At 50.9% G+C, this 15,201-nt stretch overlaps 1 protein-coding gene across 3 annotated transcripts in view; it reads right to left on the bottom strand.

Moving 5' to 3' along the window:
- The window catches only part of SSH2 (slingshot protein phosphatase 2), a 72,066-nt gene that overhangs the window by 35,569 nt on the left and 21,296 nt on the right, over positions 1-15,201 (bottom strand). For 2 of the 3 annotated variants that reach the window (XM_052688632.1, XM_052688634.1), the window contains one exon: positions 13,160-13,203. In XM_052688632.1, the coding sequence (XP_052544592.1) occupies positions 13,160-13,203 (44 nt within the window). Of the gene's footprint in view, positions 1-3,562; positions 3,751-13,159; positions 13,204-15,201 lie in introns of those variants that run through there. The other variant, XM_052688633.1, reaches the window with a different exon arrangement.

Below are 15,201 nucleotides of genomic sequence, written 5' to 3'. Positions count from 1 at the left end.
AGCTCTCAGGGGCAGGAATCCTCCATTCCCCTTAGCCAACACCAGGGGAGGGCACTCACCCACACGGGCTTCTCTTCTTCCCCAGCTGCTATCACTTGATGTCCATGAACCAGAAGGCTGATCCCTGCCTCAGACACTGGGTTAATCCCACACAGTGACCATTCCCAGGCTCCAGTCATTTCCCCACTGCACACACAAAGCAAAGCAGTGACTTCTGAACACATCAGCCCACGTATCTGTGGAAATAGAAGGCTTCAGACAGCTGCTAAGAAACACCGTGGCTGGAAACCCCAATTGCAGAACGGCTCTGTACACATCATATCCACTACACAGGAGAAAAACTATTTGCTGAATGAGTTTTAAGCCGATAGGAGCTGATAATTTAAATGCTTTGCCAGAGTGATGCAGAGGAGACAGCAGCCCTGCACAGCTCATCTAGACGGGATCCTGAACCTTAAACTCCCCTCTGACCTCACAAACAAGTCAGAAGCAATGTTTCAGGACAGTCAGCATGAAGTTGCTGTAGACAATTAAGCAATAGTTTAGCTAGGGGCTCTCTGACAAAGGTAGGAGGGAGTGCAGTCCTGTGAAACACCCCAAGGCAGCCCATGAACCAGCCCCAAAAGGCCCTTTTCTGCTGATAATCTCACCCTTCTCCCTCTGCCTTGTAATCCTCAAAAGCATCCAAAGCATTTCCAGAGTCCTGAGCATCTGCAAAAGCTGCACGAAGAGGCAGAGCTCTGAGGCAGCCCTCAGGGACTGCTCCATAGGAGCTGGCAGCCAGCAAGGCTTCACTGGACACTGGGCTCCCACCAGGATTGCTGGGCAGGCACAGGACTGCCCTGAAAACCCTCCTCTGCTGCCTCAGGCCTTGCTTTGTGGCTGACAACCACCCCTGTCTTTCTCCCAGCCCCCCCCCCTCCCCTCCAGGAAGCATCAGTGAGACAAACTCCAGGAGCTTCCGGGGAGTACAAGGAAAAGGCAAACAGGAAAAGTACTTCGGAACAGCACAGCCCTGGCTGAGTTAATGATCAGCTCAGCAGGCAGCACACTGCTTCCATTCAATTACTGCAACTTATTTGCATTGCTTTTAATAACCAGAGAACATCACAGATCTCTTTCCATGCTGCTTTTGATCTCACAGAAGGATGGGACCAGCCCAGCAGCCCTGATGCTGGCAGCCTGCACGCTTCTACTGCTCTGCACACACAGCTGGAAAACTCCATGCAGATGCTGACACTGCACTGAGCCCCGACTCACGAGCATCAGCCAGAGCTGGGAGTGAGGACAGGGATCACTGCTGCTCCCTCTGGGCATCCTCAGCACTGATCCTCAACACAGAGGTAGAACACTTACACAGGTACAGCACTTAGAGATGTGATTAAAGATTTCCAATAACTCGCTGCTTGGAGGAGAGAAGTCTGGTTGTGCGGAGAGGTCGAGAGATTTTGGCAGCAGGACACAGTGAGTAGATAGAAAGGTTGTAATGTTTCCCATACAGTGAACAAATAAATACACAGCTCTGCATGCAGCAGCCTCACACCCTGTGATGTCAGCAAAAGGCACGAGTTAAGGTGTGTCACAGTGACGGTGCTTCAGAGAGCAGAGGACATGGCCACGGGGCTTTGAAGACACAGGAAATGGGCAGGGAGGGGAAGGACAGGGCTAACACTGCCTGGGTATGGGGACACGGCACAGAGAGGCCTCATAAAAACTATCAGTTAACATTTTGGAACAGGAAACAGCGGTACGAAGCAAGCAGGAGAGCCATGGGAAGCAGCAAGCAAGTTCACAAAGTAAGCTCCATTTCAGGCTGCAAAAGTGCTGAGGATGAGGCAGTAAACAGCGCTGGGATGCTTCAACACGTGGGCACAGGGAGGGCTCCCACTGCTGCTGTAGCTGAGGCAGAGAGAAGATGGTTAAGCAGCCCCAAACGCACAGCTGTGCCCAGCAGTGCCAGGTCCTACTGCTGCCCGCCTGCATCCCTCACTGCTCACAGGGATGGTGACACAGTGATGTGGCACAGCAGCTCAGTGGGCCCAGTCCCACTCCCTAAATAAAGAGGAAGGTGGGCAGCACAGGGATCCGGCAGAAGAACAGCGTTATCACAGGGCCACGGAAAAAACACTTCAGGACACTGATAATGTGCTAGGATACCTAAAACTTGGCGAAAGGAAAAGGAAGTGATTGCAGACAGGAAGAGCTGATCTATGGCAACTTGTCCGGGCTTCTCCTGTACAAAATCCTTTGGTATGTGCACGCTGCCTGAAGTTCTGCTTTTTTCCTCCTGTCTCGCCATCAGCTGCTTTGGAGTTTCATGAGACTGAAAGAAGCTTTGAATCCCACACCAACGAGCTGCAGCCATGAGTTCGGAGCTTCTGCCAAGCTTAAGTGCCTGGGACTGCAATGGGAGCCCTCATGAACCCAAACCAAACGAGCCCCCGAGCAGCTGACTCTGTCACTGCCTAAAAGTGTCAACAGGAGCAATTTCTGCTGAGCTCTGACAGCCCGAGCTGATCAGCCAAACACAGACTGCACTGAAACCAGAGGTCCTGATTGCATTTGGGCCACCACTGCCGTTCTCGTCTCACAAAGAACACGTTTTCAGCAAAGCAAATCAACAAACTTGGGATTTTTAGGTCTTGGCCAAAAAGAAATAAGGACACCTGATACCATCTAAGCCTTTGGGAACTTGCTGTCAGGAGCAGTTCCTCATTACATCAGCCGCAAGCAGTGCCCTGATTGAGAACGCTGGTCCCATGTGAGCACTCTGTGGCTCTCACAGCCCTTAATCTCTCTAGCCAGGAGGGCAGCACAGGCTGTCTGATAACCCCTATCTCCCTCCCCAGAAAGGACGGGCGCTCCTTCCAACCCGGGCTGCCAGTGTCCCCGTGCCCTGCCCGGCTGTCCCCGCTGTGGGACACACGGAGTTATTTCCCATCCCGTCCCCGTGGAGCTTCGGGCACATCGCTGTTCAACTTTTGCTACCAGCAACCACAGGGAATGCTGTAATACAACAGGCAACGCCACGAGGGGCCAAAAGCGGCCGGTTTCAAGTACTTGGGGTCGTTTCTGAAAGGCTCAGGGACACGGAACGGAGCTGACTGCCCACGCTGCTCTAGAAGGGGCCACGGAGCGGCGGGACCGATTCCCCCCCGATTCCCCCGCGGAGCTCAGCCGGTGCGGCCCCGCACCCAGCAGCCGTGCGGGAACACCGAGCGTGGCCAGAGCCTTATCTACGGCCCACATCGGACATCTCCCCTATTAATCCTTCCCACAAACGCAATTTGAATCGCCCACAAAGGAAGAAACGATTGGGATCTGTCCCAAAAGGTCTGCGGGCTGAGCGCAGGACCGGCAGCAGCCGGAGGTGCCTCCGGCTAGGCAGCGGGGAACGAGCTCCGGAACGCCGGCAAAGCGCGGCAGGAAGGCTGCGAGCTGCCCCGCGACTACCGGCTGGGAAAAGTTTGCTGAGAGCGGCGGGGAACCGCGGCACGGCGGGGTACGGCCGGGAGGAGCTCCCGCTACGAGCGTCCCGGGACCGGTCCCGTTCGGTACTCACAGCTGAGCGATGGTTCCCTGCGAGATGACGGCGTTGTCGGAGAAGTAGGGGATCATGGCGAAGCCCCAGTCCCGCAGGCAGCAGGTAGGCAGCCGCCCGGCCCCGCGGCATGAGGAGCTCCGGCCGCCCCGCTGCTCTGCTCCGCTCTGCCCCACTCCGCTCCGCCACCCGCCGCACTGCGCAGGAGCGGCCCGGCAATGCCCCGGCCACGCCCCTTATGGGCACGACCACGCCCCCTTCGCAGCAGACCACGCCCTCTTATAGACACGACCACGCCTCTTTGCACTTGGTCACGCCCACCGGCACGCACGTGGCGATTCGGTGCGGGAGGGAGCGAGCAGCAGCGGTAGAGGGGGCTGCCCGTTGGTGGTTGGTTCTTTGTTTTCCTACCCCTAGCTCCAGGTAGGGGAGCATGGGAGGGCTAAAAAACTGGAGGCTGGGGGGAAGCAACGCAGTGAGTGGTTTTGGGAAAGGCACGCAGTGTGTAGGAAATGACCTCAATTTGTCTCCTGCAAGAGAAAGGGAAAGCGTTTTTGGCGACAACTTTCATATTCAGAAACTCGAATACGTCAAATGAGAAGAGAAGCAGCTGCCTTTGGGCGCTATTCCATCCTCAGCTCCATCACTCCTGAGAGAGTGGGAAGAAGGGAAAAGCCTCAGGGCAGGAATCTGGCCCAGGGCTGCACGGAATGTGGAGCACCAAGGGAACCCTTTTGCAGTACTCCCCCGTTTCAGCCCAGGAAGGGGGAGGGAAAAGAAAGCCTGAAGTCAGCTCATGCCCCGTTCCCCATAGAAACATCAGCCCAGCACAGAGGGGATGCACACAGAACCCAGTCCTGGTGACTGCTTGAGGTCTGATGCTGATGGGGAAGCTCCCACCCAAACACACCTCATGGGTTCACAGGGGACAGATGAAGCAGCACAATGCGTGATGCCGCAAGTTCCACTCAAGTAAGGTTTAGCTGTGTTAATGTAAGCTCTCTCATAACAGCCAAGAGCACATCTCTGGTAATGCTTCCTCACAGCTGCTAAAAAAAAATGCAGTGCCAGCTCACTGCTGTGCCAAAAAAAAAAAGTCATTTTGTTGGACAGAAACGAAGTCAGTTGCAAAAAGCAATGGAAAAATCAGAGCATGAGAGAAATGGAGGTAACTCAACCCTCACCAGGGTCAGGAGGTTGGCAAGAACCTCACTCGCAGAACTGACACATACCACACGTTCACAGCCTGAAAAACAACCCCAAACTTCTGCCCTACTCTAATGAGAAACTTAAGAGCTTTATGCACAAGTTGTGTAAGACCCAATGAATTCAGATAGAATCCAGACAAAGGTCAGATTTGTTACTTGCAACCATCATTAGAAAGGCAAGCCCTTAGAACTGGTGAGAACTGCGAGCAGCTACATGTAACCCACAGATAACAGATGTGTAAATGAATTAATCCTGCATTAATACCACCAAGCACTGTGTCTCCACACACGGGGAATGGCAGAAACACCCCGGTTTTTTCTTTTTGAAACACCAGACCACAGAAGTGGGAAATGCTCAAGGAAGTGCAGGCACTGAAATCTGTACTCATAAAAGGTATTTGATTGGAGCGTGTTGCCATAAGGGTGGGAATGCTGAGGCTGACACTGCCCTCTGTCAGGTTAACACTCTGATTACCAGCCTCCTTTACGCACCATTTGCACACTCTGCAAATGTCACAGCTCAGGCACAGCCCCAGTTTGTTTGGGAGCTGCATCCCACACCGCAGGGTTGGGCTGTGGGGATGTGATGGAGCTGAGGCAGGACACAGGGCACAGGACAGCTGTTCCTCCCTGCAAGCAGGTGCACTCTGCTGGGACAAACACAGACGGAGCTCCAAGCGCACGAAATTGCAGCGATGACAGGTAACAGCCTAAATCACTGCATGCTGCAATAGGGCACGAGCACAGCCATTCATCACCACCTGACAGGATGTAAATACGTCTGTCTGGGGTCGGAGTGCTTCCCAGGCCGCTGTATGAACTGTGTTTTGCTGTGGGGGCAGGGGAGTGCTCACCTAAGCACCAGTCTCCCTCTGAAGAGCCCCAGTGAACATCATCTATTACCATCACGTTTCTGGAAATGTATTTCAGTGGGTGAGCAGGGCATGGTTTGCTTCAAGTTTGCTTGAAATGAATGCAAGCACTCTACAAAAGCCAATGGATGTTCTTTTCCTCCAACACAGGAGGAAGAACCAAAGGAAGGTGCTACCAGAACCTGATATGGTATCTGATTTAGTGGTTGTCAGCCCTGCCCACAGTGGGGGTTGGAAGTGGATGAGCTTTGAGGTCCTTTCTAACCCAAACCATTCCGTGATTCTATGACTGGTCACGTTCAGGGTAAAGAGAACAGTGGGATGTTATCAGGTGCAGGAATTTTGGCCTACATCTATCAGCACCAGAGGAGGAAAAGAAAAAGCAGAACCTGGCTCCGCATTTTCAGATTAGGAAGAAAGCTCTGAGGCAGCTGCATCAGAAAACCTCCCCCACCACATCCTCCTTCCACTGAGAAATGAGCTGGCTTGGCATCAGGGCCAATGGGGAAAGAAGGTCTTAAGAGGTATATTGTAGGAACACCGTGCCAGATTCCAGCTGTTTGAGGGCCAGAGGGTATAATGCCCCTCCTGTGCTGCCATTCAGCGACCTGTGCAGGCTGAGAGCTGGGCAGAGAGGAACCTCACGAGGTTCAGCAAATGTGAGTGAAGAGTCCTACACCTGGGGAGGAATAACTGCACCCATCAGTACAGCTGGGAGCTGAGCTAAGGAACAGGAGCTCTGTAGGGAAGGTCCTGGGTGTCCTGGTGGTGAGCAGGTCAGCCGTGAGCCAGCAGCGTGCCTTCGTGGCCAAGAATGGTACCATGAGGACTTAGCCATAAATCACTGCAGCAAATCTGAGGGTAAGAAACCCGTCCCTTGAGCAGCAGCTCCTGCATGAGGCTCCTGCTGCAGACCCACTGTGAGGAGAGGAGCAGTGAGAAGGGTGCTGGATGCTTTCAGCACAGGAGAGAGACACAGCTGTGTTATCTGGTCTCATTTATCAGGAAAACACGAAGCCATTGCAGTAGCAGTGGTCATAAACAAGCTGATGCACGCAGGGCAGAACGAGATACTGGGGAAGAAAGCAAGCTTTCCCTGTGGTGAGAGGCATGCCACCCACCAAGCACACGGCAGCTCTGTTACACACAGCAAGGAAATCTAACAAAGTAATTAGAAAAGAGGCTGTATCTGGTTAAAAAAAAAAAAAAGGAGTGGGGAGGCAAAATGAGGGAAAGCATGCAGAACTCTGCTCTAATCCTGAAGAACCAGTCAGAACAGGAAGCCACGCTCTGAATTTGGTTATTTAAGCTGTCAAAGAGTATTTCTGTTTTCAGCTCTTGTGCAAAGAATCAGACAGGAGCAAAGGCAGGGCGATAAGCATCGCAGGAGGAACAGACCTTGTTTTTAGAGACCGTTTGGTCAGCTGCCCATCGTGATCAATGAGCGGGCTTCTCAGGTGAGAATTCAACACCTATTTTGCAATATTATCACTTCATTAAACCCTTCCCTCACAAAATCCACACCCAATTGTTGTATAGTTTACTTATCAGTAAATCGCAGAGGGTCTGACACGGAGAGGTCAGTCTCAATTACACCCAGCTTACAGCTGCAGAAGCAAAGAATGCAGCGGGGATGGGAGCAGGGGTGGCTGTTGCTCCTATGGCTGATGCTGGACGTGGCAATGCATGGAGAAGCTTTGGCTGAAATGCTTCTAAATAGTTAATCCAGACCCTTGCAAACCACTACAGCACCGCTCCAAGTCCAGCAAGGACAAAGCATGCCAAAATGAAATGTCTGAGACCGTAAAATAGGTGATGTGTTATTTGAGTGACCTATAGAAAAGAAACAGGTAAATCCTCTGAAATGTCAAAAGTGATCCTATTTTTAAATTGAATTTAAAAGGGAATGTTTCTGATGCAAGGATACCAAAGAGTTGAAGGGCAGCGAGTCTGGAAACCCTTGTCCAGATTCTCAAAATACATTTAAGTTCTGAAATCCACACAGGGCTGAGAACTCTGAGGATTGCTGCTTGGCTTCCAAGCCTTGACAAGGTGCCCTTGGGAACCAGAACTGCTATTTTGGAATCTCCCTTTCTACTTACAACAGGAGTCTTCCTCAGCATTGACTCCTCTCCCCTGCAGCACCTGGCTTGTGCTAGGCAGGAGACACAAACACGTCTGGAATCCCAGCCAGCCACTCCTTCACCGACCTCTGAAGCGGCAGCACAAGTGCATGGGGCAGCTGCTCTGGGTTAGCAGACCCACTCGGTAGCTAAAGGATCTGATCCTCCTTCATTCCTTCCACCTCCTAGTCCCTTGCTCCTCATTCTCCTCTGTTCACACACTTTCAATGATAAATCAACAAACTTTGCACAGGCTTTCATGCTTTGAGCACACTGCCTGTTATAGCACAATATCTTTACCTTGATGGAACTTGGCAGTGCAACAGCTAACACCGATTTGCTTGTCCAGCTGTGAGGATCAAGTCATGTCACTGCTTACTGTGAAGCACAGCCACGTCATTGGACTGGACCAAACTCACTGCGATCACAAAAGGCTGCAGGTAGTTATTGCCAACCTAACCAGAGAATCATTTGAGTTGGAGTGGACCCTTAAGGATCATCTGATCCAACTCCCCTGCAATGCACAGGGACGCCTACAGCTCCATCAGCGCTCAGAGCCCCTCCAGCCTGACCCTGGCTGTCTGCAGGGATGGGGCACCACCTCCTCCCTGGGCAATTCGTGCCAATGCTTCACTGCACTTATCACAAAAAACCTTTTTCCTTATATCCAATCTAAATCTTTTCTCATTAAGTTTGAAATCAGACCCTGTTAAAGAGTCTTGTCCCCTTATTTCTTACAGCCCCTCTTTATAAACTGAAAGGCTGCTAATGGGTCTCTCCCCAGGAATAAACCTGATTTTACCACCAGTCCTATACCTTTGCTCACAGTTTGCTGGTAGAACACCCAGCACTGAAAATGCAGACTTGCATGGACTGTGATGTGTGGCCCACAGAACTTTTCCTGGAGGTCAGCTGAGCTGGCAGATGAACAGAACACTTCTTTATCTCGGTGTTCCATTCTACACAAGCAGCTGTAGTAAATGCCACTGGGACTGGGCTGTCACTGAAAGGAAAGGCAGAAAGATGGATACAGGAAATGCATTCTAAAGATAAGGTTTGTGCTACAGGAGCTTAGTAATCTCCGGCATGGATAAACACAAGCTCTTCCGTACCCCGCACACGCAGATCCCTCTTACTGGAGGTCTGGAGCTAACCAAGCGCCTCACAGACCCAGCAGAACTTCCAGCTACAGCTCCAGTACCAACAAAACAAGTTTGGCAGCTGCAGCAGCAAGCAAGGGAAGCAGGCAGAGGAGCCAGAACACCCAGCGTATGGCTTTTGGTGCCCCTCGTAGCACAGGATGCGCTCAGGGTAACAGCAGTGTCAGCAGCCTGCCCACCAAATGGGGACGGTCCTCATCTCTAGAGTCACACGCCTGGATGGGGTGAGTGAGCTCTGTGATGTGCCATCACCCTGCACCCAGACATGTCCCCAGGCACTGAGCAGCCTGCAGTGGGTGTCAGTGTAACCATCCAGCAAGCAGCCCTGCAGCTCACCTCCTGCAAGGAAACCCAAGCGCCAATTCCACGCGCTATCGAGGCAGTAAAAAACAACTCTTACACTTTTAGCAACCATGACCTTCTGTATTAAAGTGCTGTCTCCCACTCCTAAAACAAAAGGTATTTACTCCCAGCTTGAAAGCTTGAGGCGTTTTGGCACATCCAGCTGTTATCATAGCGGTAATCTGATTTGCTTCCCTTCCCAGCTCACTCCTGGAAGGAACTCCTTTGACTAAAACAACAAACCAGAAGGTGAGCACACATGAGCTGCAAACCTAACACAGTGCACCTCCCTCTGGACTGGGGTAGATGAGCTCTTCAGGAGAACATTTGCATGTAATAAACCCAATTCAGGACAGGACCTGACTTCTCCTCTGGAAGCCTGAGGGAACACAGGCTCCATGTCTTTCCCTATACACACAGAATGAGTGCAGGCCATAACAGCTCAAAGACTTCATCCCTGCAGCTGGCACTGGCCTATGCTCCATGTGCTGCAGGTACCAGGCAGCTTCAAATGCTGCATTTCAGCTCAGAGACAGCATTGGGAGCACAGGCACTGCTGCAACCAAAGCAGCCAGCACTGGGCCATCCTGCCAGCACGCAGCCCTGGAGATGTCAGCCATCAGCAAAACAAAGGTGCTGAATCCTCACAGCACAGGGCAAGCAAAGCTGAACTGATATACCAGCTGGTGTAAGCACAGCTTGAAGCTCTGTATGTGGGCATTTTAGGTGACTTTTAACAGCATCAGGATGATGCAGAGACTATGAATGCAGACCTTAGTCAGTTCAGTGCAGCAGCAACAAGTCTGCAGATAGCAGAGGAGCAGGCCAGCTGGTTTACGGCTTCCAGATAGCCCAATAAAAATGTCTAGAAGGCAGTTATGAGGGCAATAAATGTAACAAATTGATTGTTCCGTACACCTGCTTATGCAGTAGCTCCTTCTTAGTATCATTAGCCAAGAATTAGGTGAGAGGTACAGGCTCAGTCAGGGGCTCGTGCCAAGGACTCAGGGATCCCACCCCAATCTACAGGACTGGTGGTAGCTCTGGCAGGGCAGTGACCTGCCCAGCTTCTCCTGGAGCAGGGCTGGAAACATTCAGACAGGCCCCAGGGCAGAGGTGAGGAGGCAGCTGTGGAGATGGGCAGAGCGAAGCTGGGCGCTGCTGCTCTCTTTGTGCCCACAAACCCCAACATGGAGGCGAGTGCAGACTCGTCACACCTCTGCAGAGCAGGTTTAAGTTCAAACAAGGTCTTCGTGTTTCCTTCCCCCTGCTGTGAGCCTCCAGTCGATGCAATCACAGCCCTTAGACAGTGCAAATAGGTCAGCACCCGGACAATTTGTTTAAGGTATGGTGGTCTTGATGCCTGTAAGGACAATTCAAGTTAGGAACTCAGTTCTCTGCCTCTTTGGAGGATGCTTGAGGTCGTTGCTCTGTGTGCTACTCCCTGGTGCTGTCACACTGCCAGCCTTTGCTGCATGTTCCCCTTCACCTCTATACATGCCTCTTATCTCGGCAGCGAGCAAAGGCAAACAGCAGAAGCCTTAACATCAGAGCCCACCCAGCCAGCCACAGCACTGGCAGCTGTTGGGCTGGACCTCAGCAGCACATCTGCCATTTGACAGCAGTGCCAGGACCCCAGAGACAGCCCCAGGAGGATGGGAACATGGGCTGTGCTCCCATCTGCAAGCGCCTCTCCATACCAAATATGTTTCTGTGCTTATGCATAGTGCTTATGCACAGAAACATTGGGTCTTCATTTGACTCTTTCACAAGTAATGCCAGGCCTATATGCTACCATCCCATTTAACAAATACTTTTATTAACTCAAACGTGCTTTCAGCCACAGCAGTGCTCTTGCACTCAGTGGCCAATTAACCGGCTGAGTTTGGACATGCTTGATGCCAGCTACACTACCTTGGGGCGGTGATGAAACAAATTCTACCAAGAGACAGAAGGAGTCCTTTGGAAGAAGAGTTCTACGAATTAAAAGAAAATTCCTACCTGAAGCACTGGCAGCTCCAGGCAGATCCCCAGGCTGCACCTCGGGCTCGCCCAGGTCAGCAGCAAGCAGTGCCAGAGCCCTTCATCAACACCTCACCTTGTCTTTAAAGCCAAACTCAGTCCATCACCTCACCGCTGTCTGGATTTTAACAGCTGCTGCTTGCCGTGCTCCCTTGAAATTGGGGATTAGAAAGAAGCACTCCTTCTTTCTGAACTGTTTATAGACAGCTGCTGCTCCTCCTCTGCAGCTTCCTCAGGTTGATGACTTACCGTGTTTGGCTCTTACTTTTATCCCACTGTAATCAAACATTCAACAGCACCCATGTGTCTGCAGGAGGGACCCCGGCTCTGTGCAGCTCTCTGGGCACAGCATTCAGATCACCAGCAGCAGGCTGTCATTTCCTCCCCCAGCATATGAGAAAAAAAACACACTTCTTTCAAACCTAAGCTACGATTGCTGCTAAATGCCCACAACAATTACGTCCCTCCCCCCCCCCAATATGTTCTGTATGCTGACACGAGGTCATGAGCCCATCTTGTGACTGCTGGAAGGCTGGGAGTGAAGTTAAAAATTTGAGTTGAGCCGAGTTCAGCTTGAGCCTTTGGGACTGGTGTTTTCCAGCTTTCCTCACAGTCGTGAAAGATGTAAAATGAAGAAACAGATTCTTAAATCATCACCGAAGGGGAGAAGCCTGAGGGTGCGGAGCAGCCACCGTCCCACAGCCAGGGGACTGCACTGAAGTCATGGGAATGTGCAGCCACAGCTGCTTCTCCTTTTGCACAGCCATCTAAGCTGGTCCCAAAAGCAAAGCCCACATTGCCCTGAAACCTTTTAAATATTGAAAATGACAGTTTCCATTGTTACCTACCCACACAAACAGCATTAAGCAGAGAACAGCCGAAGAGCACATGAAGGGAGAGCTTTCACCTTTGCTTCCCCTTTTCTCCCCCCACACGGAACCTTACTCCCTGCACACAATTTGGCTGCAACATTTTCAGCCAAGAAAGAGCTCTCGATGCTGGAGAAGTGGCTTAGTTCTACACTGACTTTGCTTACTGTAAGCATTAAGTTTAGCTGAAATAACGCTTTTGGTGGCTGAGAGGATAGGAGACAAATCTCCTGACTCAAAAGGCCTACTGTTGAGATGATGACTGCGTTATGAAAACACCATTTACACTCACCACCATGAATACATGTCACCATCTACACTGACACATCCACTGCAGGGGCTCTTGAGGCATAGGCTCACCCTGCACTTCTAGAAACACTCTTCACAAACCCCAAAGATGGATGCAACCACGGAGGTGCAGAAGCACAGCACAGGGGTGGCAATCACTGTTGAAACTCCTCCTTGATCTTCCTGCCAGCTCAGGGACCCCTGCACTGCTTTTAAGGCTTTTCAAAATCAGACAACAAAGTGTTTATTAATATCAGAATATTCTGATCACGGGCCAAACCCTGAGAAACAACATCCATCAGTGGAAGACAAGGAGTCCACCACCAGGACATGCTCCCCAGACAAGGTGATGTCTGCATACACGAAGTGCAGGTACCACGCTCACAACTTGCTACAGGCACAACACCACCTCCTGGCTGCAAACAGCACTTTGGGAGATACACTCCCTGACATCTTTGTGAACTGCTCCTCCTGTACATTTTAAGGTGTAAGCTGTTTTTTTCCCCATTTCCCGATGCAGCACTGCCTTCACTGGGGCACCATTCAGATCACTGTTAAGCACTGTGGTTTTATCTTTTGTTTCGGGTGTTTTTTTGCAGCCAGGTACCCACGAGACATGAGATTAACAAGGGGCAGAAAGTTATGGCAGATAACATTCCCAAGTAAAACAAACCCCACAATAAGCACTGCAGAACGTTTTGCAAAGAACAGCATCCTCTAAGTGACAATCTTACCTCCTGGGCTGGGACCGGCATTCTTCTTCCCCACTGTCTGCCTCCTGCATACATAGGAGAGAAAGGAAAAGTAGAGTTAATATGCTTTAATATATACAGCACCCAAAGATTTGCATTTCACTGGCTTGACAGCATAAAGCAAAGGAAATTCTCGCTGCTCCTGCGTGGAGCTGTCACTGCCCAGGAGCTCGCTTTCTGTTCAGCTGTCACTTCACATTCCCTCCAAAGCCTCTTCACTCAGCACAGAGTGAAACTGCAGATTCCTTCCCTTCCTGCCAATGCCCCCACTGCATGCAGCAGCTATGAGCCAGACACGTAGCTTAATTCTGGGCAAAAATACTATTTTTTCTCCTTTTTTTTTTTTTTTAATCACTTTTATGTACACCATACTCATTGGTATTGCAGCATCAGCATTCGAATTTAAGAGTCCACAAAACCAGCATGTACTGAACCCACCCAATGGGACCTGGTGCATGCAGAGCAGGAAGATCCACACGACAAACCAGGCTGTGTTAAGTGCAAAATGAGTACATACAACCTCTAGCATGCTGCTGAACTTTAGCAGGCAGTCCTATCACAGCCCAAAGCAATACCTCAGTAGAGAGATCTCAGCTATTAATTGCATGTCACAGCACATCTAAGCATCTATTGCCAGACACTGGCTAGAGATCGGGTACAGCATCTGCTTTTAATCAGTGAAAACTTATTATGCTTATGCAGATCTGCATAAGTGCTGCAGTGCTGAAGGTGCACGTGCAGGAGAGCAGGGCAAGCTATGGGCATAGACACCTCTGCAGAACACACAACCTGACATGTTTAAGCATCGAGCTCTGAACAGGGGAGGAGTACAGTAAGTTAACTTCTGGTTTCTCTTATTTAAATGCTCTGGATCTGTGGGTATGAAAGCAGCTAGAAAGCACATGCTTCCTGCTGCTCTTCTATTTCTAAGAACAGAACGAGAAATACCATGCAGGAGTTCGCATGGAGCCACTTCCAACCACAGCTTCAAGCTAAAACTTGCAGAACAACCGTCCACAACAAGCAAGAGCTGGCACAACTGCCTTCTACTCATCACACCTAAGAAGCAGCTCAACATGCCAGCAGCCTGATAAGGAAGCCGGCGAGCTCACCTCCTCCCAACATGAGTACCTCAATGAATTCCATGGCCAACACAAAGCAAGCTGTGGCAGCATTCAGAAAGGGGCAGAAGCACAGGGGAAGAGCAGCCCCCCGAGGAGCAGAGCAGCCATCGCGGAGCCAGGTTTGAGATGTCAGCACTCACCCAGCTGAGTTTGAATCCCTTTGAACAATTTGCTATCTACCTCTGAAAGCACCACTTGTTGTTGTGTGTGTGTTTGTTGTTGCTGGAAGTCCTCAGGTCCTCCCAGAGCATAAATCCCCATCAGTTTACTATGATGAAGTTGGTGGGGAGTACAGGGGCACACAGAGAGGTGGACCAGGGGAAGAGGATACACGTGGGATAGATTAAGACATTAAAAAAAGTGAGTAAATCACAATGGTTCAAGAGCATCTAATTGGCTAGAGAACAAGTTCTCAAAACCACAGTAAGGAACACCAGCTGAAAGAGCGCTTGAAATCTCTACTGTGCTCAGGAACCCAAACTATGCAAACATTTCTAGCATTATAATGAACGTCCATTTCCACACGCCAAAAAAAAATCCAGGTCACAGCAACTGGTGAGCTCAGTAGGCCACAACAGCCCGACAACGACCAAAGGTTCTGAAACACAAATCACTGCCATGGCATCGCAAAAAATCAATGGAGGAGCTCAGTGGAGGAGGCCAGATGGGACCAACCACCACCACCTGCCTCTGTGAAGCCCTCTCTAATATTAACTCTTTACAGTGAGGTGACGGAGCACTGGAACAGGCTGCCCAGGGAGGTGGTGGAGTCTCCTTCTCTGGAGATGTTCAAGACCTGCCTGGATGCCAACCTGTGTGACCTGCTGTAGTTAACCTGCTTTGGCAGGGGGTTGGACTCGATGAGCTCTGAAGGTCCCTTCCAACCCCTACGATCTTGTG

Source organism: Tympanuchus pallidicinctus, unplaced genomic scaffold (assembly GCF_026119805.1).
Source record: "Tympanuchus pallidicinctus isolate F22 unplaced genomic scaffold, pur_lepc_1.0 scaffold24, whole genome shotgun sequence".
NCBI classification, from domain to species: Eukaryota; Metazoa; Chordata; class Aves; order Galliformes; family Phasianidae; genus Tympanuchus; species Tympanuchus pallidicinctus.
This window is presented reverse-complemented; position numbering and strand designations above follow the sequence as displayed.